The sequence below is a fragment of the Anomaloglossus baeobatrachus genome, chromosome 4, assembly GCF_048569485.1.
Source record: "Anomaloglossus baeobatrachus isolate aAnoBae1 chromosome 4, aAnoBae1.hap1, whole genome shotgun sequence".
In the NCBI taxonomy this organism is placed as follows: Eukaryota; Metazoa; Chordata; class Amphibia; order Anura; family Aromobatidae; genus Anomaloglossus; species Anomaloglossus baeobatrachus.
The window spans coordinates 573,830,529-573,858,419 of NC_134356.1; the positions used below are offsets into that span (position 1 = coordinate 573,830,529).

The 27,891-nt window shown below is 44.7% G+C and overlaps 1 protein-coding gene across 2 annotated transcripts in view; it reads left to right on the top strand.

The window, feature by feature from the left end:
• The window catches only part of ADAMTS7 (ADAM metallopeptidase with thrombospondin type 1 motif 7), a 180,598-nt gene that overhangs the window by 91,291 nt on the left and 61,416 nt on the right, over positions 1 to 27,891 (top strand). For both annotated transcript variants that reach the window (XM_075346093.1, XM_075346094.1), the window contains exons 12-19: positions 10,119 to 10,288; positions 11,686 to 11,819; positions 16,486 to 16,606; positions 19,675 to 19,919; positions 20,744 to 20,885; positions 21,160 to 21,286; positions 21,408 to 21,621; positions 21,718 to 23,115. In XM_075346093.1, the coding sequence (XP_075202208.1) occupies positions 10,119 to 10,288; positions 11,686 to 11,819; positions 16,486 to 16,606; positions 19,675 to 19,919; positions 20,744 to 20,885; positions 21,160 to 21,286; positions 21,408 to 21,621; positions 21,718 to 23,115 (2,551 nt within the window). The remainder of the gene's footprint in view (positions 1 to 10,118; positions 10,289 to 11,685; positions 11,820 to 16,485; positions 16,607 to 19,674; positions 19,920 to 20,743; positions 20,886 to 21,159; positions 21,287 to 21,407; positions 21,622 to 21,717; positions 23,116 to 27,891) is intronic.

Consider the following 27,891-nt stretch of genomic DNA (forward strand, 5'->3'; position numbering starts at 1 on the left):
CTCTGATGGCGCGCTCCCTTCGCGCTCTTTGTCAGGCACGCCCCCCTTCTTCCTGCGCTCAGTGAGGATAATGGCGGCGGCAGTTTTCAAACAGTGAAACACGCAGTAATACAGTCTTTAAAGCGCAATTATTCAGGCGCACAGTACCCGGTGGAACCGGGCACGAAATCCTGTTCGTGACGCCAAAAGTTGACTCGCCCACCCCAGGGCTAGGGGACACCCGGTGCCGGGCCGGACTAGTCCGGTGGTAGTCAGTGGTGGCTGGGCCCGGCTCCGTGGCCCTGGTGGGTGTCAGTTGAATATGTGGCTGATGAGTTGAAGTTAATGTTCGTGACGCCACCTGTGGTATGCGGCTATTAAGCCGCCGCTGCTATGGGAGAACTCCGGGGTGATGTTATGGCAGCTATGATGTTACTGCTCCCCACAGGTGGAGCGATGCCCCGGGATACAGTTGGTGCCCGTGAAAGTCTATGGTGTTGTGTGGCTAACACGGTGCAGGGCCGACAGGCGAGGAAAGAACCAGGCACAAACAACAGTCTCTTTACCTTCTCCTCTTTTACTCTGGGAACAGTCCAGTCCTGGGAGACCGTTACAGGTGGTGATGGGGATCCGGTCGGCCTGGAAGTACTTGGGATGATCCTTCTGGCCAGCTGAGTATGAGGCCTACTCCTGTACTTTGCTTTGTGATGATAGGACCCTGCTTCTCTGAATCCAGCAATGGCCCTCTTTGCTGCTGGGACCGATGGCACGTCCCTTCTTTCTGTAGGTGGCTGCGCAGACCCTCTCTCTGGTGCTTCTCCGCTGGAGTCCACACCGGGCCCTGATGCTGCAGCTGTACCTTGGATGTTTCTGGGCCAGGGGCTTGCAGCTCTCCTGCCCTTCGGACTCGGCTACCAGGGGCGGATTTTATACCCTGGCAACCACAGACTCCGATGTCTGAGTCTCTCTCTGCTGCCTCTCAGCTATTCCTGCTTCTCTGGGCCAAGCTGCTCCAGCTCTAGGCCCCAGATTCACAGGACAGCTCACTCTGCGTCTGTTCACTTCCACTACTCCCTTCAGACTGACTCCACTTCCTCCCTCTGGTCAGGTAGAGGAAGGCTCCCTGGAATTCCAGGTTCAGAGCTCCCCCTGCTGGCCGGAGGGAGAACTGTGTTGGGTGTTAAACCTGCTGGCCAATGGATCTCCCAATTACCTCCAGGCTCAGCATTAACCCTTTGGGAGGGCAATGCTGTTGTGGCGACCAGGTCCTAGGGCGCCACACCTCCATTGCCCTCCTGCGCATGCGCACTTGTCTCTGCCCTGCTGAGGGCAGGTCAAAGTATTGTAGTGCGCATGTGCAGGCGTTCTTTGACCTTTCCCTGCACCTGCACATTACAGTGCTTTGCCCACAGCAGGGCAGAGAGAAGTGCGCATGTGCAGGAGCGCAACGGAGGGCACACACGCGTCATCCACAAGAAGCAAGATGGAGAACGGCAATCACAAGGATAGAGGAGGCACCAGGTCAAGATCAGCGACGCCCATCGGACTGGACCAGAGGTGACTAGATGATAGGTTCCCTTTAATATCTCCCTTTTCTCTGTACTTGTGCTCCGAAATATCACATTTGAGATAATCAGAGCACAGTAGATGACGCTCGGTCACACTTGCAGCAGAGTTTGGACAAAGTATCATTATCATACGATTAGCATTCTATATGGCAGTGTGACCCCAGCCTTACACATATTTCCCATATGGCTGCATCCATAATACAGAACTTATATTCTGAGCCCCTCTAACAAGTGCGGCATAATTATTTTCTTTAATACCGCAATAGACTAAGATATTTTGGTGTAAACCCCCAATCTGTGATGTCGGGCATTTTTGGGGGGGGTTTGTCACAGTGATGTGGTGTTAATATTTATGGTGCTGACTTCAGGTAACAAGCAAACTGTTCTGTAAACTGTTACATACAAACTGTTTATCGGGTGTATCTCTCTTTTAGGATTAGAAGAAAATTCTTCCATGACTCATTCCTGGCTTCTGATGACATTTATTATGTAGACTAAGGACGGGAAAACATGATGATTTCTGCAAAGCAGCCACAAAATAAAATATTATATCTTTTGTTAGTCGTTTAGGAATCTGTCATGCACATTGTTTGCTTATTTTTAATACTTACAAAAAAAAAAAAGCAATCAACCTCTAGCATTATTCATAGCTTTTATTTTATGTGTAATGTGTTTTTCTGACATTTTTCACGTGCTACAGAGAAGCCTCTGGAAAAAAAACAAGCAATGAAAATGCCATGTCCAGAGGATACTGTGTTTTGCAAAAAATCTACAATGACCAAAAGCAGTAGATGGCAGCATTAATAGTGTATACGCTGCGAGGCAACATTATTTATGTGGGCAATTTATGGTAGCATAATCTGTGTGTACACTACATGACAGCTTTGTTTATGTACACAGTATATGGCAGAACTGTTTCAGCTCCTTCAAGTTATTATTATTATAATTATTATTATAGCGCCAGTTATTCCATGGCGCTCTACATGTGAAAAGGGGCATACATAATAGGGACAAGTACAATGATCACAAACAATACAAGACACAGACAGGTACAAGAGGAGGGAGGACCCTGCCCGCGAGGGATCACAGTCTACAAGGGATAGGTGAGGATACAGTAGGTGAGGGTAGAGATGGTCGTTCAGTGCTATAGAGGGTTACGGCAGGTTGTAGTCTTGTCGGAAGAGGTGGGTCTTCAAAGTTCCTTTTGAAGCTTGTAAAGGTAGTCTGATATGTTGTGGCAGAGAGTTCCCAAGTATGGGGGATGGGGGATGTACAGGAGAAATCTTGGATGTGGTGGTGGGAAGAGGAGATGAGAGAGGAGTAGAGAAGGAGATCTTGTGAGGATCGGAGGTTACGTGCGAGTAAGTACCGGGAGACTAGGTCACAGATGTAAGGAGGAGACAGGTTGTGGATGGTTTTGTAGGTCATGGTTAGGGTTTTGAACTGGAGTCGTTGGGCAATGGGAAGCCAGTGAAGGGATTGGCAGAGAGGAGAGGTTGGGGAGTAGCGGAGAGACAGGTGAATTAGTCGGGCAGCATAGTTTAAAATAGATTGGAGGGGTGCAAGACTGTTAAAAGGGCGGCCTCATAGCAGGAGATTGCATAGGCATGCACTAGGGTTTTTGCAGCTTCTTGGGAAAGGAATAAATGGTTTCTTCTGGTGAACAGTAATCTTCAAGTCTGAAAACAGATTCTCATTTATATTAAAGTTTGAGCTTTGATTAGGTCACTTCAATACATTTACATGCTTCCCTTTACAACACTGTGTTGCTTTAACAGTATGCTTTGGGTCATTATCTTGTTGGAAAGTGAACCTTCGTCCCAGTCTCAAATCACTGACAGATGGAAACTGTTTTTGCTCAAGAATAGCCCTGTATTTCGCATCATCCAGCATTACCTCCACTCAGACCATTTTCACTGCGCCTGCAGCTGAAAAACATCCCCACAGTTGATGCTACCACCACCATGTTTAACTGTGGGGATGGTGTTCTTGGGGTGATAAGCTGTGTGAGTGACACCAGACATAGCGTTTAACTTGGTGACGATGTGGTTTAATGTTCTTACCATTTCATGATACTGGTTTGATAGTGTGCCGGGGGATCATCAGAGATTGGGATATTTTTTTAGAACCCAACTCTTACTTGTACTAATAATAATATAATAATAATATACTTACTTATCACCACTTTGACTCTGACTTGTTTGGTGATCTCCTTCGTCTTCATTGTGATGTTTGGTTAGTGATGTCTCTTGCTGAATGGCGTTGTAGCCTCTGTGGCCTCTCAGAAAAGGTGTTTATATACTAAGGGTATGTGCGCACGTTGCTTTTTACCTGCTTTTTACCTGCTTTTTTGCTGCTTTTTCTTCTGCGCTGTTTAATGCCAAAATGGATGTGTTCTTCTATTCAAGCAAAGTCTATGGGAATTTGGGTTTCTTGTTCACACTATGTTGTTCAAAATGCTGCCTTTTTGTGGCAGAACTTTGGTCAAAAACTCAGCTTTTCAAAGAAGCAACATGTCAATTGTTTTTGCCATTTGGGTTTTGCACTGCAAAGCTGAGTTTTTGACCAAAGTTCTGCCACAAAAAGGCAGCATTTTGAACAACATAGTGTGAACAAGAAACCCAAATTCCCATAGACTTTGCTTGAATAGAAGAACACATCCATTTTGGCATTAAACAGCGCAGAAGAAAAAGCAGCAAAAAAGCAGGTAAAAAGCAGGTAAAAAGCAACGTGCGCACATACCCTGACAGTCCATGTGACACTTAAATTGCAAACAGGTAGACTTTTTTTCAGTCAGCATGTGACTTATGAAGGTAATTGCTTGCAAATTTTTAAGGGCTTCATAGTAAAAGGGGTGAATACATATGCACATGGCAATTTTTATTTATTTTAGCCCATAAATTTAATTTTTGCTTATATTGTGCTCACTTCTCTTCCCCAACTTAGGCTTTGTGCTGCGGATTTACCGCAGATTTTGCCACAGATTTGCCGTGGATTTGCTGCAGAAAATCTGTCTAACATTGCTGCAGTCATTCCCCAGCAAATCCTATGAGTTTTAAAAAATGCTGTACGCACACTGCGTTTTTTTATACTCGCGGATTTACCCACGGATTTTCCGCTGCGGAATTAATGAGCATGTCACTTCTTTTCTGCCGGTACCTGCGGTTTTTGCCATAGATAATGGTAAAAATTCGCAGGGACCAACCTGCGGAAAATCCGCAGTAAATCTGCAGTAAAGCTGCATGTGGATTTCGCTGTGGTTTTAGTGCGCTTTTTTACCGCGGGTGCGGAATTCTTTAAGAGGGTCCAGATTTTCCATAAGAAAAAGGCACTTTCTAATTCGCACATGGCCTTAGACTATTCAGTGCTGATGCACAATACACAAATCGGGTTACAAAAATATTTAAAAAGACAGGTTGTAATGTACCAAAATAGATAAAGCAAAGGGGGGGTGAATACTTACACAAGGCACTGTAAGTCAGATTTAGATGAGTGTATGTACACTTGTCTATTTTTCATGCAGAAAATTTATACTGTCACCCATATGTCAACTGTATGTCATATTTTTATATCAATGTGGCGTCTGTTTTATCCAGCAACAGTAAAACCTATTATCAAATAGTTTCCTAATTTAATGCCTGCAAATAGATCTGTTCAAAGCGAATCATCTGTAAAAATGCTGATAAAAACTACTCCATTCACTTGCCTTGGTCCATCTGTCGTCTGTTTGGCACACAGGTAGCAGCATATGGACTGAAAATACGTGCGTGTGAACTAACCCTAGAAAACATATTGCTATACTGTAAGCATTGAGTGAATATGCCGTCCACAGTGCTATTTAGCACCTGCTGTGTCTTTCAACATTTTGCATTCGATTAAAGAGGATTAGATAAAATGTTCCTCTTCGTTTTTTAGTAATGTTTCTTATAAATAAGCCTGTACATATCCGTAGACAAATGATCTTGTGTTGTAAACTCTTACGCCTCTTTCACACATCAGTTTTTTGCCATCTGTCACAATCCGTTGAATTTTGAAAAAAAACTGATCTGGCGACTGATGCCGCTGGATCCGTTTTTTTCTTATCGACTTGTATTAGCGACGGATTGCGACAGATGGCCTCACGCTTCATCCGTCGTTTGATGAATCCGTCGATAAATGTTTGTCCGTCAGACGGAGACGACGTCCACAGTAATGTTTTTTGTGTACGTCAAAAAAACGAACAGCGACAGATCTGTCGCCGTCCGATGTTTAGTAGAATGGAAGCCTATGGGCGCAGGATCTGTCATGATCCATCAAATGACGGAATCTGGCAACGGGTTTCGTTTTTTTTTAACTGAGCAATTATTATTTAGCCCCCAGCTAGTCGGATCAGTCGAAAAAATGGATACGTCGCATTAGTTTAGCCACAATCTGCGACCGATCCGTTGAGAAAATGGATTGTGACTGACAGCAAAAAAATGATGTGTGAAAGGCACCTTAGATTGTTCAACAAAGATACAAATTGTAAAATAAATATAAACTATATGGTGATTTCATCGGTGTGTGTGGGTGACACCGCATGATCCCAGATGTGATAGTGTTTTATGTCACCCAACACTGGAAATGACGGACTCGATTCTGCCTGAATTCCCCAGTGCTTTTTGATATCATGTGTTATAATTGCGTCCGGCTGCTGGCTGTCAAATCAACACTGTGCCCAATTATTCAATTACACCATCTTCCACGAATCCGCCAAGTTGTGTCCTGAAAGCTGCTATTGTTTGGGGGAATGTGGGCTCCATCACACAAGCAGAGTAATTAGAGAGGAGGAATGATAGAAAGTCTGTGTTCTGCAGATTATCCAAATAAAAAGTGAGAACGGATTGAGTGGCTGGAAAATGATCAAAGGTCTCATATCTGGGTATGTATGTAATGTGCACTCTTGGGATATTGTGTGTAGGGTATACGTGTGTCACACCAAGAACATGACACATACACAGAGCCCGCATGAGAATCATTGAGACTTTCTGTTCTTGTGACCATTTCACACACTGCAGTTTGTATATTTTTGTATCTATATAAAGACCAGTGTTTATACATCTTAGGGTACGCTCACACGAGCGTGAAAATCGGACGAGTGCAATGCGAGAAATTCTCGCATTGCACTCTGACCAATGTTAGGCAATGAGGTTGAGCTGTTGGTCAGCTTTTCTCGCATCCAGATTCTGGATGCGAGAAAAGCGGCAGCATGCTGCGTTTTGCTGCTACCGCCGTATCTCTCGCACCCATTCAAGTGAATGGATGCGAGAGATACATCGGACTGCACTCGGATGTTATCCCAGTGCAGTGCGATCTACGCACAGGCTGACAGTGGAGGAGATGGGAGGATTAACCCCTCCCTCTCCTCCGCAGCGCCTGCACTCAGCTTCACAGCTGTGACCCGATCGCAAGATCGGGTTACAGTCGCATGACACCCGGCTCACGCTCGCAGCAGAGCCTGAGCCGGGGGACATTAGCATATCGCATCCGATGCTCTCGCATCCGATGCCATACGCTCGTGTGAGTCCAGCCTTATAGCGAGAACAGGACTGATATTACATCTATTATAAACAGAGCCGCATGTTTTGTATATCTCCTACATTAACATATTACTTGTTGCTTGTGGGTGTCCAGGATGTAAAACTGTTCCCTGCCATTAACCGTGCTTTGATTCTCCTCTATTAAATTGGATCTGTCATCAGATTTTATAGCACAATAGTAAATTATATCTGTTAGACCGGATGATGATGGACTAACTTTGGAGAAGGAAAGGCTACATTATCCTTGTTGAAAGTTTTCCACTTTTTTATATTACCTGGTGCTATGCTCCACGACGGAACATTACATGTGAGTGTGGATCCACTGGACTACAGGCGGAGCTGAGCTTACCCTGACATGGGATTGGCTTGACTAAGCTTGACTAAGCGCCTACCTACCGGGTATTCCCCCGAGCCTGTGATGGTGAGGTTGGGCTGCTGGTAGATGCCAGATACTACTCCCAGGGCAGTGTCCAGGACTGTAGTAGCTGAAAAGATCTGGATGACAGTGTAATCTGACCTGCGGTGTGTGATAAGTGCAAAAATGGTGCAGAAATTTGTGCTGTTCATATTGTAGAAAAGCCAGGTAGGGCCTCCTTCACACATCCGTGTCTCCTTTACGTAGTTGGTCCGTTTCCTCTCGTACCGGAGACATGGGCACACATAGACCCATTAAAAACAATTGGTCTGTGCTCACGTGCATGTTTTGCCATGGACCGTGTGTCCGTGTAGACTGTAGAGCATACGTGTGTCCGTAGAGATGTCCATTTTTCTCCAGCATCACAAGTGTCACACAGACCGCACACGGACCACACGGATGTGATCCGTGTGACACGCACCGGAGAAAACACACGTGTCTGAATTAAAAGGAATTTCTATACTCACCTTCTCCAGCACTGCTGTCTCTGCCGCTGCTGGCACTTACTTCCGACCCCCGCTTATTATGCTCATTGCATATTCACTCCACTGCGGGCCGGAAGCAGCAGCAGAGGGGAGTCGGCAGGGCCAGAGACCATAGATCAGCACCACGGACAGCAGCGACAGTGACAGGTGAGCAGAAAGTTCCTGTTCTCCGTGTGTTATCATGGATATAACACAAAGAACTCACGTGTGCCATAAACACGGCACACGAGGGCAATATGCACCTTTGACACGTCTGTGAAAAATGTGCGTGATTTTCACGGACGTGTGAAAGAGGCATAGGAATGAATTAAATCCTAGCACTACAGGACTTGATTACATGCACCGAGCTAGCTTTGACTTAAGATCCAGGGTCCATGTGTTCACCAGGGTCTCTGAATATGCTAGGGATTGAGCAACATTCAGTGTGTGGAAACTGCTGAGGCACCAGGCTGTGTAATGGGAGTGGAATACGTCTGCTGCTGGAAGCTACTGGAGTCCAGGCAGAAAGGGACACAGAGACTGGTAGGACCATCTTCCCCCACTCCCCCTTGTTTATATACTGTATGTGCCTGCTGAATGAACTGTTTATTTGCTGTTATACCTTTGTGCCCAAAAGAGGCTGTTTTATTTTGAATTATTCGAAGTTTTCTGAAAGCAATAAACCTGAATTGCCTGTGTGAACACTACCTAATGAAGAATCCCTATAATATGTTGAGGCTCTTGAGCATCTTTTCAACCCTGAGGCTTTCAAAAGACACCAAATGGTGAAAAAAAAGTAAGATGTCCATTCTTTTGGTACTTTCCTTTAGGAAGGAGCTCAATAGTTTGGAATAGACGTCAATGAGAAGGTTAAAAAAAGACTTTCGGGCATCTTTTTAAGCATTTTGTAAGTGCTTTCTTCATTGTTCAATGGAATTAATAAAAGTTCCGAAAACGAATATAAAAAGGGTGAAAATACGTGGGTCTAAGTTCGATTCAGTAAAACAACATAGGGAATTCAACAAAACAAAATAAGGTTTTATGGTGAGAGCTGAAGATTTCAGAATTCTAATAATCTCTCTTTGGAGCTTTGTGTCAGAACACAATATTCTGTTATGAAAAATCAGTGTTAAAAGTTTAGAGGTTTTTTAGTTCATTAGTATTGATGAGCGAGCACTAAAATGCTTGTGTGTTCAGGACCATAATTGAGCAGTCTGACACATTTTTTCCCGGAAGCCTCTAAATGAAGGGCTGGGGATGAAATCTATCTAAAGGCCGCTTTACACACTGCGATATCGGTCCCGATATCGCTAGTGTGGGTACCCGCCCCCATCTGTTGTGCGACACGGGTAAATCGCTGCCCGTGCCGCACAACATCGCCCAGACCCGTCACACATACTTACCTGCCCGGCGATGCTGCTGTGACCGGCGAACTGCCTCCTTTCTAAGGGTGCGGTCCGTGCGGCGTCACAGCGACGTCACTGAGCGGCCGCTCAATAGAAGCGGAGGGGCGGAGATGAGCGGGACGTAACATCCCGCCCACCTCCTTCCTTCCGCATAGCGGCCGGGAGGCAGGTAAGGTGAGCTTCCTCGTTCCTGCGGTGTCACAATGAGCGATGTGTGCTGCCGCAGGAACGACGAACAACTTCGTTACTGCTGCAGTAACGATAATTGAGAATGGACCCCCATGTCACCGATGAGCGATTTTGCACGTTTTTGCGACGATGCAAAATCGCTCATCGGTGTCACACGCAACAACATTGCTAATGCGGCCGGATGTGCGTCACAAAATCCTTGACACCAACGACTCAGCATTAGCGATGTCGCAGCGTGTAAAGCCCCCTTTACTCTCTCTCTCACACACTCTCTTTTTTACACTCTCTTTCATTTTCTCTCATTACTATTCATTAGCTTTATCTGCTGCTTTCTACATAAGCTTTGGGTAATATAAAAGTCTGGTTCCGAGATATTTGTATCAGGATTCAGTATGGTTCTATTTGTGCGGCTATAAGATTGTTAGAGATGTTTGGCAGATCTTAAGCACTTGACCTGTTCAAAGGAATCTATCTGTTTCACATGTACAACATAAATACATACAGAAATTTGCAATGATGTTTCTCTCTCTGATTATAAGGCCAAGATATGGAGGAAAATACTGTCTAGGAGAAAGAAAAAGATACCGCGTCTGCAACATTTTGCCTTGTGCCCTGGATGCTCCGTCTTTCAGACATGTGCAGTGTTCCCTCTTTGATGCTAGTCCTTACAAAGGAAAACTTCATCGCTGGAGTCCAGTGTTAATGGCAAGTAAGTACAAGGATAATTATTCCTCCATCTTTACATCTTTATTCTATTGTACTCTTCATATATCAGGACATGGTGCATTAATGTTCAGCACTCTGAACAGTATGATATATGTGCATGCAATCTACTGGGAAAATTACTCTGGCATCAATATTTGCTTTGTCCCTTGGGCAATAAAGCAGGCAACTCTTCTGCAGTTGTGAGGTTGTAATACTGTAACACTAGGGATAGTCTATCTGCGTACGAAACAGTAAGCGATATACATTGGTGTTTGAAAGTTTAAGAACCCTTCAGAATCTTCGATATTTCTTCATAACTTTAACCTAAACCTACATCAGATGTTCACACAAGTCCTAAAACTAGACAAAGAGTCAAATCAAAGAAATTAGTCAAATATATTAGGCATTGTCATTTTTTTTAAGAAAATGATCCAGTATTATGTCTGTGAGTGGCAAAAGTATGTGAAAAAAATAGTATTGGGATATACTTTGAAGGTCAAATTAAAGTGTTGTTTTGTTTTTTTTTCAATCAATGGGATGACATTCAGGTGGGAGTGGGTGACCTGTTGAACAGGGTCTGATCTTCACAATAAATGTTTGTAAAAGTGGATCATGGCACGGAGGAGATTTTTGAGGACCTCAGTAGAAGATTTGTTGATGCTAATTAAGCTGGAGTCACACTTCCAAGAGACGCGTGAGTCTCGCATCACATCACCCGGCAAGACCTGCCGCTCTCCAGACAGGAGTGTCTCAGCTGCATAGAAATACATGCTGCTGACCGGCTCCTGTGAGGAGAGTGTGCGGCCGTACCTGGTGATGTGATGCAAGACTCATGCAAATCACATTCAAGTGTGACTATGGCCTTAGGCTGGAAAAGGTTCTGAAAAATTCTGAAGCGTTCACAAACTTTCAAGCACCACTGTGCTATGCACCAGGTTATGCATTGTAATCCAGATCATAGCAAGCATAGATTTCTGTTCGTGGGACAAGGACTAACCAAGATGACACAAATCTCTGGAGGGGTGTGCAGATTTTGGCATATTTTTAACAGCGCTGTAGGAATTAAGACTGGCTAATGCAATGGCGGTCTGACATAAACATTGCCATGTGTTTCATCTTCTTCAATGTTCAAGATACTTTTTGCTGTCGTGAATGCAGACATTTATAAGCCGTAAACCTACAAATATCCAATACTGTTCTCATCTGAGGAGTGGATGTATTCTGCAGAGTTGTGCTTATATAATATTTATGTATATTATTAGATGGGCCGGGTGGGATCTCCAGACACTTCCATTCCATGCCTGCTTAACATCGCTGCCTTCAAGTGCCTGCCAGACCTTCCTAGCTACATGTCTGGTCTCTGGTAAAATCTGTTTTAATCTTTTTTTTTCATCTTCATAGTCAATCCATGTGAACTTCACTGCCAGTCAGACACCGGGTACTTTGCTGAGAAGCTTCGAGATGCGGTGTTTGATGGAACACCATGTTATGAGAGGAATACAAGCCGGGATATGTGCATTAATGGTATTTGTAAGGTATGGCTTATGTGAGGCACGTTACTACATGTCTTTCCTATTGTTATTTTTCCCCTTCTTATTAGAGTTGAGGGAAAATATTTTCAGGACCATATTCAGAGGCCATATCGGCTGAGTGCCGGTCAGGGCCAGCTTTGGGCCCCCTTCACACATCTGTGTTTCCAGTACATGTTGTGTCCATTTTCATACATACCGGAGATATGTTCACACGTATATTAATTAAAATATATGTTGAATTTCACACCTCCGTGTTTTCCATGCCCATGTGAACACCCATGTGTCCCTGTGATCCACACAGGGTTATGTCAGTTTTTGAGTGTCAGCACAGATGACAAGGGCCCTGGTGCATGGCAAAGGGGTTAATGGTTTATAGGGCTGATGTTAGCTGTGTAATGTCAGCTGGCATCAAGGCCAGGGGTTAGTAATGGAGAGGTGTCTATCAGACACCCCCATTACTAACCCAGCAATAAAAAAAAAGACCATGCCACTGCAATAGGGAAGAGCCAAGGCAAAACACCACAATTGGCACATCTAATGTGAGGCCCCAGTTCTGGGGCAGCTGCGGGCTGGTATTTTAAGGCTGGGAAAGGGTTGATAACCATAGACCTTCCCAACCTGATAATATCAGCCCGCAGCTTCTGCAGAGGTCTACTTTACCTATATTAGTTATCAAAAATAGAGGGACCCCACGTCGTTTTTTTTCTTTTATTTAGTTATTTGGTTAATAGCTGTAAAATCTATCAATCTATGTAATCTATCTAACTAATTCATCTATCACACAGGCAGCACTCCAGATTTTGAAGAGTAAAGATGGACTTTATTGAGCGCAGTGGCAATGATTCAGTTCTTCAGAATCTATGTCAATGTTCAGAGGAACTTAAACGTTGACACTGGACTCAATAAAGTCCATCTTTTTCACTTCAAAATCTTGAGTACTGCTTTTCTTAGATTTATGTATTAGAACTACTGGATGGTTGTGGTGAGGTCGAGAACCTAGTGTAAAATGGATGGCAGACGGATCTTCAAAATGGAACGTGCCACACATGCATTTTCTTTTAAGGGGCCTTAGGTAAAGTGTGTCCCTAGTCAAAAATTTAAAATGGAGCCTCAAATGACATCAAATTGTGCAGAAAGGGTAGTGCACATGTATTTGCTACGTTTTTGTTGAGTTTATTTCCATACAGATTTGTCACAAAAACTGAAGCATTTCCTAGTATCAGCAAAGTGAATGAGAGTCATTAAGTCTCATGCACATGTAAATTTTTTACAGCTTTTTTATTCAGCATTTTTTACCCATTTTATTGATTGGGAATAAAAAATGTGCTTTTTTTATGCAGCATTTTTCATTTTGGGGTTGTTCAATATATCCGTTTTTTGTTTTTTTTTTTTCCACGGAACATTTGTTCCTTGCAAGATCGTGGAGACCTGTCTTATATTAATCCAGCAATAAAAGTAATTGTGCACATGAACAAATCAGACAGCACTGAGGTGCCATCTATGTGTTGTCTGTTTTTCACTGACAAAAAGATGATGTGATGAAACGCAGTCCATTTTAATAATGTGTGAATGAGGCCTTAGGGTGCATTTACAAGACCTGATTTCAGACTGTGAAATGAAGTTCGACATTCGACTATTCAAGTCATGTGATGAATTTTAACCGGCCTCTTCACACACGCCGATGAAGATTGATGGAACGATTAGAAAAAGATCATTCTATCCTCATACAGTATTTTTATCAGCAGCATATCCCCTTTATACAGGATGGCATAAACCATGCAATTACCCAATGAATGCTCATCATTTTGTTTGTGCGTTAAGAGATTGCCGACCTGTTTACAACTATGAACACTTAGGGCTCATGCGCACGTTACGTACTTACATGCATTTACGCTGCGTATTGCACTGCAGCGTAAATGCATGCGTCCTGCGTCCCCTGCACAATCTATGTAGATTGTGCATGATCCGTGCGCACATTGCTATTTTGAACGCAGCGATTTGGGTGCTAAAATTTTGACCCAAATCCGTGCGTTCATAAAAGCAGCATGTCAATTATTTGTGCGTTCTGGATGCAGCTCCCACTCTGTTCTATGGTGGGGGCAGCAGCCATAGCGCATGAAATCGGCTTTTTTTTAACAAAAATACTGCATTTATTATGCAGTGTTTCTGCAGCGATTTGAAGCGCACATGTACTGTCAAATCGCTCCAGAATATTCAGCAGTTACGTGCGCATGAGCCCTTAAACTCTCGCTAGCTGTGACGGGTTTTTATAAATGTGAATACTACACACCATCCATGCTACACATGTGACGCCCTGGCAAAACCAGGTTGTCACAGAGACTGCACAGATCTTCCAGGTGCAGGACTCCATCCGCCTTGGCATACCAACACAAACCCACACCCAGGTAGATAACACCAGCCAGCAAAGCTTAGTCACCCCCTAGGACAATAGGGACACACCAGTGGGCGGGACTAGGCAGATTGGAGCGCCCACCTAGGGGTCCTGAGGTGTTTTGGGAGGGAACAAGAGAACAGTACGAACAGTGAAGTGGAGGAGCAGAGCACAACAGTACTGACAGTTGAAGTGAGAGGAGTGTGGAGTGGAAGCGGAGTCAGGGGTTGGAGCCCCTGGACTACTGACTAGGTGGCAGTCGGCAGACAGGGCCACAGGCGACGAAGATCCGGTCACGGGGGACCTTAAGTGGACCGGGGCAGGGTTGTAGCCCGCCGGTGCCGACAGCGGGGATCCGGTCCGGAGGCCGTGCACAGTCGGGGTGCCTGGACCCTTGGGCAAGGGCTGCTTTATGCCCCTTGTCAATTAGCCAGCCGGGGACAAGATTCCATGTCTTGTCTCACCAGCAATCCCAGAGAGCGAAACGGAAGCCCAACGCGGGGGATAGGGTGTCTGCCAGAACCCACAGAGATCCCACGGGTCAGATTTCGTGGGCCACAGCTCCCAACATACAAAGTTACTGGGAGTGGACTTCACCGTTCCAAGCGGGGTAGTCCCATCTGAAGACACAAACACTGAGTGCAGGAGGAGGGGACACTTGTCTGCTGTACCAGGGTGTGGGACCCGAATACACCCTCCGGAGGGTACTGGTCACTGGCAATTTGGTTTACCACTGGACTCTATGTGAATTTTTTTGGAACTGTGAGTACACCATCACTGCCCAGTCCAGCCCCGCATGACACCCTCCCTGCAGCATCCTTTCCCGCACACCTGGGCCCCAGGACAACACCTCCCCTACCCGTGGAGGGGATACCATCCTGCTGCCCCGCTCCATCAGCCCCGGGCGCCCCATACCAAGGCAGCGGCGGTGCTACCAACCCTCACCGCAACCCACGGGTGGCGTCACTGACAAACTTTTCTCCTGTAAATACACCCTTTCTACGGTTGTGAGGACGGCCCGCCGCACGAGCCCGGGTCCGGCTACCACTTGAGCCACAGTAACGATCCCGGATCCGAGCATTCGGAGCAGCCCCCCTGCAGTGGTCTGGCCCCCGTCCGCAACATACACACACCATGTGCTTTACACACATTCTGAATGCTACACACACACACACACACACACACACACACACACACTCACATGAAAATGATGCCACCAAAGGTTCTTTCTGCACTTCTACCTTTGGACACCGTACTGATAATGGAAGACTGACATTATGAGTACAATTTCTTACTTGTAAGGGTTGGGAGTCTGTTTGGGGATGAGCGCCTTGGGCAATTGCCCAGTTTACCCCTCCGTAATGCTGGCCCTGCTGCTAGACCGGAGCACTGCAAACCACCTACTATCTGTTAGTATCCCTAATCGGGTGACACCTCTTCTGAATAGTAAGCAATACGATGCCATTAGGTTGTGGCATGAACTCACCCTGATTTAACCAATAAATAGAAATATAGTGGTTATTTATTAAATTAATAAACATTAAATATTAAAAACTGTCTGCTAGTCAACAAACAAGTCGTTCACAGCAAAATGGTGTTGTGCACTGTGAGCACACAACTACCCATTTTGGTGGGAGCCAATACGTGATGATATCCCAACTGTGTGAGTCCGGGGGCGTGATGGATATGAGACCAGAGGTGGAACAGAATCTGCTGTCCCTATTTGTCAGGCTACCTATCAGCGGAGGTTAACACCCTAAAGTTTCTTGATGCCCCCGCATGGTCTTGCGATGAAGTCACACGGCACTTACTAATCAGAAAAGGCATGGTGGATACCAGGAGATAGTAGGAGGTTCACAGGACTCTGCTCCAGACTCTTGCAAATCCTCTTACTTATTGGTATGGCATTTATAGGTGCTGGTCCCTCTAATAAAAACAATTTTTGCAGAGACCCGATGTACCAATCATTAGAAATCTGACATAGAAGCCGTGTACAGGGCAGACTGGAGGAGTCCTGGGGCCGGGTCATACACTTGCTTTGCTTTTAACATAGGCATTATCATACCCCCTGTTTTAGCCTGATTTGCATATAACTTGTATGTTAAATTTCTCCTAACTAGAAGATCACATTTTTCAAACAAAATATTTTTTTTTGTAAAACCATATCACGACTTTAATCTACTATACAAAGCTGTCAGACTTCAGGCTTTGCTGCATTTTGGTAAGCTGGCAATAAAATATGATATTTTTATTAATGTCGTGTATCTTCCTTTCCAGAATATTGGCTGTGACTATGAGATTGACTCGAATGCGGTTGAGGATCGCTGCGGTGTTTGCCATGGGGACTCTTCTTCATGTCACACTGTACACAAAACATTTGAGGATAGTGATGGACGTGGTGAGTTTTCCTCAGGGGAGTGGAAGCTATTATGTCTTGTCATTGGTAGGATAGGCCGAAGAAGATGAAAAGGGTGATTCATAAAAACTTTTTTGCAATTTTTTGGACAAGGTAAAACTTTTTTAAAACAAGGAATCTATATGGTGCAAGTGATGACTGATTTATGGCTCAAATTGAGCCAGTGTTCTGCCAAGATCATACCAAGGCCGGGGTCACAGTGGAGTACATCGGATGCAATCTCCTAGTGACACTCAGCTGAAACTTTGCTGTGAGTGTGAGCCAAGTGTCATCTACAGTGTTCTGAATCTCTCACATGCAAAAATCGGATCACTGGTGAGGAGAAGAATGAGAGATTAACTTCTCCATTTTCTCCATTACCTGTCTATGTCATGGGGTTTGATGGGATCACTAAGAACAGGGGAGCCTAATATGGCCCTCAGGCTAGGGAATCCCTAACTGACACTGATCCCAAAGATACATCTGAAGGTGATGATGTTTGGGCCGCCTTCCTTGCCCTAGCTCCTGAACAACCCTGGAGTATTGACCTCCCTCCCTCCACCCAACAGAGTGCCGGGACAAGAGTGATTAATCTAACACAAACAAACAGAGGAAAAACCGAAACTCAAACTCACAACAATCACTGACAGAGGTATAGACAATATGTGATCAGGAGTAAACTAAAGGAAGGGAGGAAATAATCAGACAAGAGTATTTCCATAACACACCAAACAGCACACCCACCAAAACTTCACCAACAATTGGATATCAAAGCACAAGGACCAGGGTCGCATAAAGCCATCATCAGCATGGGAGACTAGGCTCCACCATCTTTTAAAGGGCGGAGGTGACTGGGATAGGTCTCCTGCAACATGCAACTCAAGCAGCAATCCAAAGCCTAGCAGAAATTAACTCCTGCAAGCCCGATTACAAGAGCACAGCTGGTCAACGCCCGAGACTTTCTGTGCAACTCAAAAGCAGCATTGTTTGGAGTGTCTGACTCTGCTGTGTGAACAGCATTAAAAGCAGTCCTAACACTCGGTGAGTTTTGAGTCAGACGCCGTGTGACAGTCTAGGCTTATATCGGACTGCACTCAAATGTTACCAGTGCAGTTCGATGTTTCACTTGCACCCATAGATTTGGATGGGTGCCTGTGATCCTTGACACGCTGTTAATCGCAGCAGGCTGCAATTTTTTTAATTTTTTTTTTACCTCAATCGGTTTAGAGCTGAAATAAAACTCGCAGATCTGACCTGCAACATTGACTAACATTGGTCTGAGTGCAATGCAAGATTTTCTTACATTGCACTCCTCCGTATTATATGCCAGTGTACGCGAGCCCTTCTGGTGCATTTAGCTTGATAATTCTCCCTGACTATATATGATAAATTGGTGTCTCAAGTGCAATAGATCTTGGCCCTGATTCACTGTCATAATGAAGGGGGTTGCTGGAGTAAGGTGCGTCAAATTCTTAAAGACGTGGTTCATCCCTTTTCATTACTGGCCACATTGATATTATGTTGAGAAACAATGTTTCTCCCAATTACCTTGTGTTGGCAATAGTGCCTGTGAGCGGCGCTATTGCGGTCCGCTCATCCCCTTTGCGCGACCCCTGAGCTCTGTGACCTCTCATGTCTGGTGATGTCAGGTCAACTTCCTGTTGACCTGACATCACCGCAGCCGGCCCCAGTCTCCCCGAGTCACTGAACGGTGGGCGGCATTTCATCACTCATCACAGCGCAGCATCGCACCTGCTTGTGGTGCTCTGCAGTGAAGGAGAGAGCACGGATATGCTGTGCTGTGACACTGGGCTGTGATGAGCAGTGAAACGCCGCCCACAGCCTAGTCACTCAGGAAGACTGCGACCCGCCTCAGTTGACATGACATCACTAGTCATGGAGCCCGTGGGTCACGTGAAGGGGATGAGCAGACCGCAATAGTGCTGGTCACAGGCACTATTTGCAACACAAGGTATTTGAGAGAAACCTTGTTTCTTAACATAATATCAATGTGTCCACTAATGAAAAGGGGTGAACCACCCCTTTAAGGAGTCTGTACCTTTTAATGAATCTGGCATATCGTACTACTGCCATGTGCCACCTCCAGAAGTGTTACTACAGTGTAATTTTCTGTTGTAAATTACCTTTTGAATTTATTGCCCAAGAAACTGCAAATTTACAACATTTTTATTTATTTTTTTTGCAACTTTCAGTTGTGCAAACGTTTTGAGAAATTTCAAGGAGTTTTACACCAGAATACTGGCAAATTCGTCTTGATGAATCGGAGCCTAAAGGCTACTTTACACACTGCGATATCGGTCCCGATATCGCTAGTGTGGGTACCCGCCCCCATCTGTTGCGCGACACGGGCATATCGCTGCCCGTGCCGCACAACATCGCCCACAGCCGTCACACATACTTACCTGTCCGGCGACGTCGCTGTGACCGGCGAACCGTCTCCTTTCTAAGGGGGCGGTCCGTGCGGCGTCACAGCGACGTCACTGAAACGTCACTGAACCGCCGCCCAATAGCAGCGGAGGGGCGGAGATGAGCGGGACATAACATCCCGCCCACCTCCTTCCTTCCGCATAGCGGCCGGGAGGCAGGTAAGGGGAGCTTCCTCGTTCCTGCGGCGTCACACGCAGCGATGTGTGCTGCCGCAGGAACGAGGAACAACTTCGTTACTGCTGCAGTAACGAGATTTGAGAATGGACCCCCGTGTCGCCGATTAGCGATTTTGCACGTTTTTGCAACGATGCAAAATCGCTTATCGATGTCACACGCAACGGCATCGCTAATGCGGCCGGATGTGCGTCACGAATTCCGTGACCCCAACGACTCCGCATTAGCGATGTCGTAGCGTGTAAAGCCCGCTTTAGTGTTTATATTCAGGCAGCTTAGGATATTTGCTTTTATGAACTGAGTCTTTATTATGCTTGCTTTTTCTGCAATCCGTATATCACAGGATAAAGGTATTACATTCCCAAAGAGCAAAGTGCATACATTTGGGTGGTAAGACTGTCAGAATCATTGCACATTTTCTGTTCTTTAAAGCATCTGTTTGCTTTCAGGGTACGTCGACATTGGTCTGATCCCGCCTGGTGCTCGTGAAATCCAGATTGAGGAAGTAGCGGAGGCGGGAAACTTCTTAGCATTACGTAGCGAAGATCCGGAGAAGTATTTCCTAAATGGCAGATGGACAATACAGTGGAATGGAGATTATCAGGCTGCAGGAACAACCTTCACCTATACGCGCACTGGAAATCTGGAAAATCTGACTGCACCTGGACCAACATATGAGCCTGTGTGGATACAGGTAATATGGTCAGCAGCATTTCTATACATATTTTTTTATTATACACTAGTATTTGGGTGATCTTAAAAGATTGCCTAGGGATTTAAAAAATGAGCTAAGAACACGAAGTAGCCAGCTCTTGGAAATCTCACGCATGCGCGCGGCTCATTTCGGCCTCATCAGTGTGCCTTTGAAACCATGTTTACGCTTCCCTAATTCATTAGGCGCACTGCGCATGACCTGCAGTTTAGAAGATGTGTATGCGAGCTTCAAAGGCGCACTGATATGGACGAAATGAGCCATGCGCATGCGCAAGATATCCGTGAGATGGCGGTGACTAGTCAAAGCCCTAATTAGCGCATGGAAATTGAGGTTTAGAAGTAGTAGTAGTTCCCTTTAAAAGACATGTGAGCAAAATACACTCCTTCTATACCTCTGGAACTCCAAATTAATAAAATTTGTTTTACAAGCGCTTGGGAAAGCAATATAGCGCACACACATTGTGGTGTACTGGACATTTCTGCTTTATTACATCATGTGACCAGTTTATATAGCGTCATAGACATAGGAAAAATTGGCTCCAACTTATGAGCCAATAAGAACAAAAGGGGCACGAACAGAAATGTGAAACTTCCCCCCATCAGTGCTAGCTGAGCCCTATGGCATCATTAGCTACAAGACAAGATTGACATTATAGAAACAAAATATATTGAATTCTCTCACAGACACTATAGTCATTTTCACTACAGCTGATGACAGGAGAAAATAAGCTTCAGGTAGCACAAACAATAATCATATATTTTCACAATTCACACATAAACCTGACAATTCTTTTGCGGCTTTAGCTGCTGTTTCAGGAGAAGAATCCTGGTGTCCGGTACCAGTATACCATAAGGAGGGACCTAGATGACAGCAATGAGATTCAACCACCAGATTTCTCCTGGAGATACGGCGCATGGTCTGAATGCTCTGCCACCTGTGGCACTGGTAAGATAGATAAGCATTAGAAGCATTACACTCCATGTACCGCCAGATGGTGCCTAGAATTATGCCGAGTTATGAAATTTGAGACATATAAGGGTTTAATAGGCCTATATGGTTCTTATATTATTGCTCCGTACAGCATAAAGCATGTGCAGAGTGGTAATGAGTGTAAATGTGTGAGCTCTTCCAAAAACTCGAGAGCGTTGATTACTTGGATCATGTCATTGACCCTGCATCAATAAGTATAAACATTTTTAATTTCATATTTTGCTATAAGGGGTGCAGAGGCAGCTGGTGCACTGTGTAGAGAAAGTTGCTGGTCTGGTGGAAGAAAGGTATTGCGACTCATTGACAAGACCAGATGACAGACAAAGGAACTGCAATGAGGAGCCTTGTCCTCCAAGGTGACCTAGAGTTCAGATAACATTTTTTTTCCATTGGTAACTCACTTTGTACTCTGTTCTGATCCCTCGTGTTAATTATAGTAATTAAAGATAACATTCTTCTCATTTTTATTCTTCGTAGGTGGTGGGTGGGAGAGTGGCAGCAGTGCTCGATGACGTGTGGAACAGGTGGTGTACAGAAAAGAACCGTCTTATGTATTCAACGAGTGGGACTGGATGAACAACGTGCGTTGCTACCTTCAGACTGTCAGCATCTTCCTAAACCTGAATCCAGTATTACCTGCAACCACCATGAACCCTGCCCTGCTGTTTGGCACAATGGAAACTGGAGCCAGGTAGGTAGTCGGCACTTTTTTGAAAATGGCCAAAGTACAACAAAATAAAGGAGTTAAATAAAAGGTATCTATGGTGTTTCCTTTTTTGTTACCTAGTGCTCGGTTTCATGTGGAGATGGGTTCCAGTATCGAGATGTGTATTGTGAAAATGACCTTGAAGATGGTGCCTGTGATCCCTCAGAGCGCCCTATCAGCAAGCGAGTCTGTGTGATGCCATTTTGTATTCCTGTTTTTAACCCGGTTGACTGGACTGGAAGTGGAGGATCCAGCAAAGAAATTTTTAATGAAATTTTTCCAGGTCTACCAAGATCTTCTAATGGCAACCAGCATTCATTGGAAGATAACTCTATCTCTGAAGGAGACTTTTCTAATGTCAGAGATGGCAATCAGGGAAAAGTTGGGGGGACATTTGTTGATGACTTCTATTATGATTACAACTTTATTAATTTTCACGAGGACTTGACGTATGGACCCGTAGAAGACAATCATTTTAATGGTGGTGAAGAATTAGAGCCAGAATACCTTCCAACACATGTCTCTCATCAGGGAATTGGAAATGAAGAACAGGGTACTGAAAATATCCAGTCCACGGAAAACCCAACAATATCAAGTGAGAGTTGGAAGATATCAGCACAGCCTGCTATTTTAGTAGAAGAACAAACGGATGTAAATATACCTGGTGGAACACCTACAGTTATGAAAGAAACCTTCTTGATTGAACAATACACTCCCACATCTAATGATCATGAAATATATACCAATGATGGTTCAAGACATCAAGATCAGTCTGTGCCAACAGCTGAAACTTCTCCTTCGACACAGACCATGGCCAAAAGCTTCACCCACAGTTTTATTCATTCAACTCTACCTCGTCTTCATACACTAAAACCTACAGTTGTACCAGAAAAAGATTCCTCAATGTCGTCATCGCACTTTTTAGTTTTAGATACTACTCAAAGGAAAGCACACTATACTTCTACTTCTTTTCCAGACTCACTTTACAAAACTTCACAAAATCCAGCCACCACAAAAGAGTTGGATACAGTTACAAACCAAATAGTGAAAGATGAACTTGCAAAACCAGATCTGCCATCTAAACAAGAGAGAAGCACTGTTGTAAATTATCCTCGGCCTAGTGTCTTATTTACTACACCTCTACTAAATGATTCAGAATATTCCTCGACCTCTTCACAGCCAAGTTCTGTTGATCTTGTACCTACTATAAAATCTGCTCTGCGTGAAAAATACGACTACATAACCTCTAATGGTCCACAAGTTACTTCACCTACACCCAAGATGACAACCTCATTCCTAATAGACATCCTGACGTCTGCCACGACACGCATTCCAAACCATTATCATGGAGGAAACACTTATCCTCCTCTCAAGGAGGAAGTCACAAGAGATTCGGTCACACCTCAATACAATCTCTCCTTATCACATGGAGGTGACAAACTGGTGAGAAGTTACTGGGAAGTTGGAAACTGGAGTGAGGTAAGATTTTATATTTTAGTAGATAATATATCAGAATCCCAAAAAAAGAAAGTTGCAAGATAGAAAGACTTATTTCCTAAGTCATTGTCCTGTCTAACCGTTATTATATATAGCTCTGTTGATGAGTTTACCAATCCCACATAATTAGCACTAAATCAAGAAGTAATGCTAGGTGCTGACTAAAAGTGATCGGACCACCAGGCAGTACAGTCACGGGCCAATTTCTAACTCAACACTTGGGTTAAGTTAACGAACAGTGTTGTAAAGAGTAGAGCATAATGGACAATGCCTCCCACTTTTGCAGTTACCCCTATGATACCCCTAAGTGCAGCTGGATTCTGGGTATTCTTTATATTCGGTAAGATCATGCATTTAGGATATATTCTAAGGGGATGCCTTAAAGAGACAGCTTTGAAATTTCTTTGAGGAGTGCTGTAACTGATTAGAGCTGTGGGCATCCACTGGCCATTAGCCCTAGCGAAACACTCAAATGGTTAGTTTACCATTCACGGTGGCTTCTTTAGGCTCCATGACTCCCGAAAGTTTGTCTATGCCATAAAAAAATTTAGGATTGTGTTACATTTTATAACTTTTAATAATAAAAGCTAAAAAGTAAGAGGGAACCTATATCTATCTCCCACGTACCGTATGAATCATGTCTATAAAGAAGCTTTTTATCACAAATGTATGAGTCATTGTCTGCAACAAATTGCATGATATAATACTAATGAAAAAGGGTTTCTTTGTGAGGTTGATTACCTGGTTTTCTATTAAAATTACCATAGACTTCTCTTCTGATACCCCCGTACACATGCATGCCTGAGCTTGTATGAGTTTTCAGTGGTGAGAGGGGAGGAAGCTGTTTCCAAATAACTCAGGTGGTGGCTTTTCTCCACCAGAGCAAAAAGATTGGGCATGTTAAAATCTGACTTTTTTTTTTTTCTCATCATCTGAAGTTGGAGTACCCCCATATACCTTAGAGCAGAGGTCCCCAACCTTTCTGACCATGAAAGCTACATTCAGCTCTGAAAGAGGGTTGCAAACCACATCCAGCTCTGACGGAGGGTCGCAAACCACATTCAGCTCTGAGACAGGGTCGCGAGCCACATCCAGCTGTCGCCCCCCTCACAGTAGTGACTCCCAGAGCCCCCATTACCAGTATATTGACAGCCAAAGCTTTTCCACAGAAATCACACTGAGGCAGTATACCAACATCTAGAGGTTCCTACCTTACTCCAATTCAGAGATGCTCTTCTGTGTGGGGCTACTCACAAAAGTGATCATCTGGCGCGCGAGCCACAAGTGGCTCACGAGCTAAAGGTTGGGGACCTTAGAGGGTCATCCAGGTACATAAAAATTGGTGAATTTAGTCCACATTAATGTAATTTGAATAGACACTTTCAGGATCAAAAGGATCAGACATGTTGAAATCTAATATGTTCAACTTTTCGACATCTGCTGTTGGTGGAGAGCTGAGAAATCCCCTTACAGATTACCCATACCCATGTGCAAGAAGGTGCGAGGCCTCAGCCAATAAAGCTGATACTAGGAAGGAACATTTTTCTGTTGGCTGAGGCCCTGCCCCTTCTGGTCATATGGGTATGGCATCAGCACAGGTCCTGCTAGTCAAAAAGTAAATCGAATTAGCATAAATAATAGGGGGAGGGGATAACTATGAATACCCACCCCGTTATTATCTGATCCGTAACTGCTGTCACTCAACAAGCTGCAATTTTACAAAACTTTATTTGCTTGTTTTTTTTAAACCTATACATCCTAGCTGACTATTAAAGGTATGATCAGCATGATAGTGCCAGTATAGCACTGGCTTTAGGTTATATAGGAAAATTCTGGTGATTGGTGTGCTTTAAATAGTCAGCTGATATTGAAGATTTTCACAAGTTTGGCTGACATTCATCTAATGTGTCTTGTCAACTTAAAGCTGCTCTCCAGTCGAAACCGAAAATTTGACTATACATTGTGCATTGTATTGTTGCTGGTCCTATCATGGACAGTGGAGGGGGAGATGGCATATCTTACCCTTTGCAAAAGCACTCTATAGCGATCTCTGAGTTGACAGCGGATATTTTTGAAATGGAGATTGAGGATTAAATTGTTTCCTATACATGACCCTTGGCAAGTTTAAAGGAGTTGTCCCACGAAAAAAAATCTGCATTTTAATTAATAGATCTTGGAATAAAAAGTTTAAAAATTGGAAATATTGGAAAACATGTTCCTGTTCTGAGACAATCTTATATATGTGCCCCTGCTATGTAGTGTGTAATGGCCGTGTCTGACCGTACAATGACATGGTCTGATCATACCACATCTCCTGGGCAGAAGAGGAACCATAAGTCGCTCATGATAAATGAGTATACAGATGAAACAGAAGGGGCTCATAGCTGCTCCTTTTTGAAGTAACACATTTCCCTGCCTGAGGTAACACAAGAGTAAAGGCCACTTTACACACAGAGATAAATCTGCGGCAGATCTGTGGTTGCAGTGAAATTGTGGGCAATCAGTGCCAGGTTTGTGGCTGTGTAAAAATGGAACAATATGTCCATGATTTCACTGCAACCACAGATCTGCCAAAGATTTATCTCTGTGTGTATAGTGGCCTTTAGTGTTTCTTCCATGTCTCCAGCCCTTTGAGCTCATCATGAATCAAGTGAATAACATATGGGCTCAGCGGAAGTCAGAGGCTCAGAGCTCCTACCTCACTGACTTCATTTATGATGAGCTCAGGAGACTTGAAAGCAGCAGATGCACTCGCTAAGGTAACACATGAGCAAGTGTAATCTGCTACTTAAAGGAAATTTACACTACTCTCCCTAACACTTTAATAATATACGGTACTTCTGCGATCTACTCTGCTTCTGTAAGCTTATCTCTAACAGGCTTGTAAATACCTTTATTGATGTATTAACTTTAATCCTTCAGGTCGGGAGACCAGCATTGGACCTACTAAGTAGGGCACATGACTGGTGGGGGTGGGACTGCCTCCAGAGAATGACAGCAGTCTGGGCACGCATGCTCAGATCACACTTCACTCTCCTCACAGCTTGCTTTGCAGTATGGTGCTTTGATGTGACAAGCACTGCGATGTGCAGATCGAGCGATGTGTTATACTATCTAATGATCGGCACATCGCACTTGTCACATCAAAGCAGCGTACTGTAAAGCATGCTGTGAGGAGAGTGAAGTGTGATCTGAGCATGCATGCCGAGACTGCTGTCACTCACAGGGAGGTAGCCTGCCCCGTCAGTGACAAACCCTGCTCAGTTGGTCCAATTTCGGTCTGCAGCTGGAAGGATCAAAGCTACAACAATAATAAAGGTAATTAGGCGCATGTTAGAGATAAGCTTATAGAAGCAGGGTAGGCTGCAGAAGTATATTAGGAAAGTGTTAGTTAGGGAGAGTTAGGATAAATTAAAGGGGTTACATTAGTAGTGGAAAACAAGTTTAAGGTAGGACAGAGGTGTATCTCGGTTTTTCCAGCACTTGGGGCAAAAATTCAGTTTGGCTCCCCCTTCAAGCGGTTTGAGTAGCCCTCATCTGACCAATCATTCATATACGATTTGCACACTTAAAGTCACGTGCCTAAGAGCTGATCTTCCTTATTCTCTTAATTTTCTGTGAGAAACAGGGGAAAAAATCTAGTTGTCACATGGCCATAAGTGTGAATATAGGATATGAGTGAAGTGGCCATGTGATGACTGCTGGCACTAGCTACCATAGCTGACTTTTGACAGTGAGTATATTACACACTGTTAGTGTGTCGCCCACCTGCAGCGATCGCCCCAGGGACTCCACTCCACCTTCAGGGACGCCACAGGGTCTCCACGCGTTGGTATCTCTGGCCCACAGGTATGTCAGGTTTATTTACATGGGAGTCGTGAGTGACGCCACTCACGGTTTGTGGTCAGGGTTATGGGTGACCGCCACTGCAGGTTTAACAAGTGTCTGGGGCTGATGGGGTCTGCAGTCGGATGGTATGGCCTCCCATGAGTGAGGCTGGCCCCAGGGGCTCGGGTGCGTGGAACAACAGGTCCCAAAATAACTCAGGCTCAGGCCGTACAGTCTTTTAACTTGTTTACTCACTGTCAGATGTTCTGTGAGGAACCCGGGCGATGCTGAGATTAACCAGGAGGAACCAGGTATTCTTTAGACCGGTCTAAGGGTAACCATTTACTCACCTTCCTAGCACTTCTTGTTTCGGATAACCCCTGACTTGAAGTACCGTGGGATTCATCCAGGGAAGTCGCTACTGCCTTTTCTCCCCTTTTTGGACCATTTGCTGGCAGCGTGGACCAAGGAAGGTGGCTCTTTGCTTGATCCTCCTTATGGCCCCCCTCGTTGCTGTTGAGGCTCGGAATCTAGTTGGTTGGTGTGGGACTTGTTGTTCCCCCACCGGCAGGTTTAGCAGATCAAATAAATGGACGTCTACTCTAGGGACCTGTTCCCCGTGCGTGCCTAGTCACCAGGAGTCTCCATACTCGACCAGCTGACTTCCTCAGCGTCTTTCTGACAGACTTGCTGGTAACCGTTCTCCCCCGCTAACGGCTACTACACGGGCAGGGGCTGACTAGCGTGTCAGCGCGTGTCTCTTCTTCACCAACCCTCTTTTCGCGCCTTCTGCTATCAGACTGGCTAACTCCTCCTACTTTCTTTACCGCCGCTGCCACCTTAGCTTCCAGCCCCTCCCCTACACCCCTAGATGAGATGTGGAGGAATGCCCCCTCTTGGGTCTGCTCAAGGGTCCCCTCTAAGGTGTGG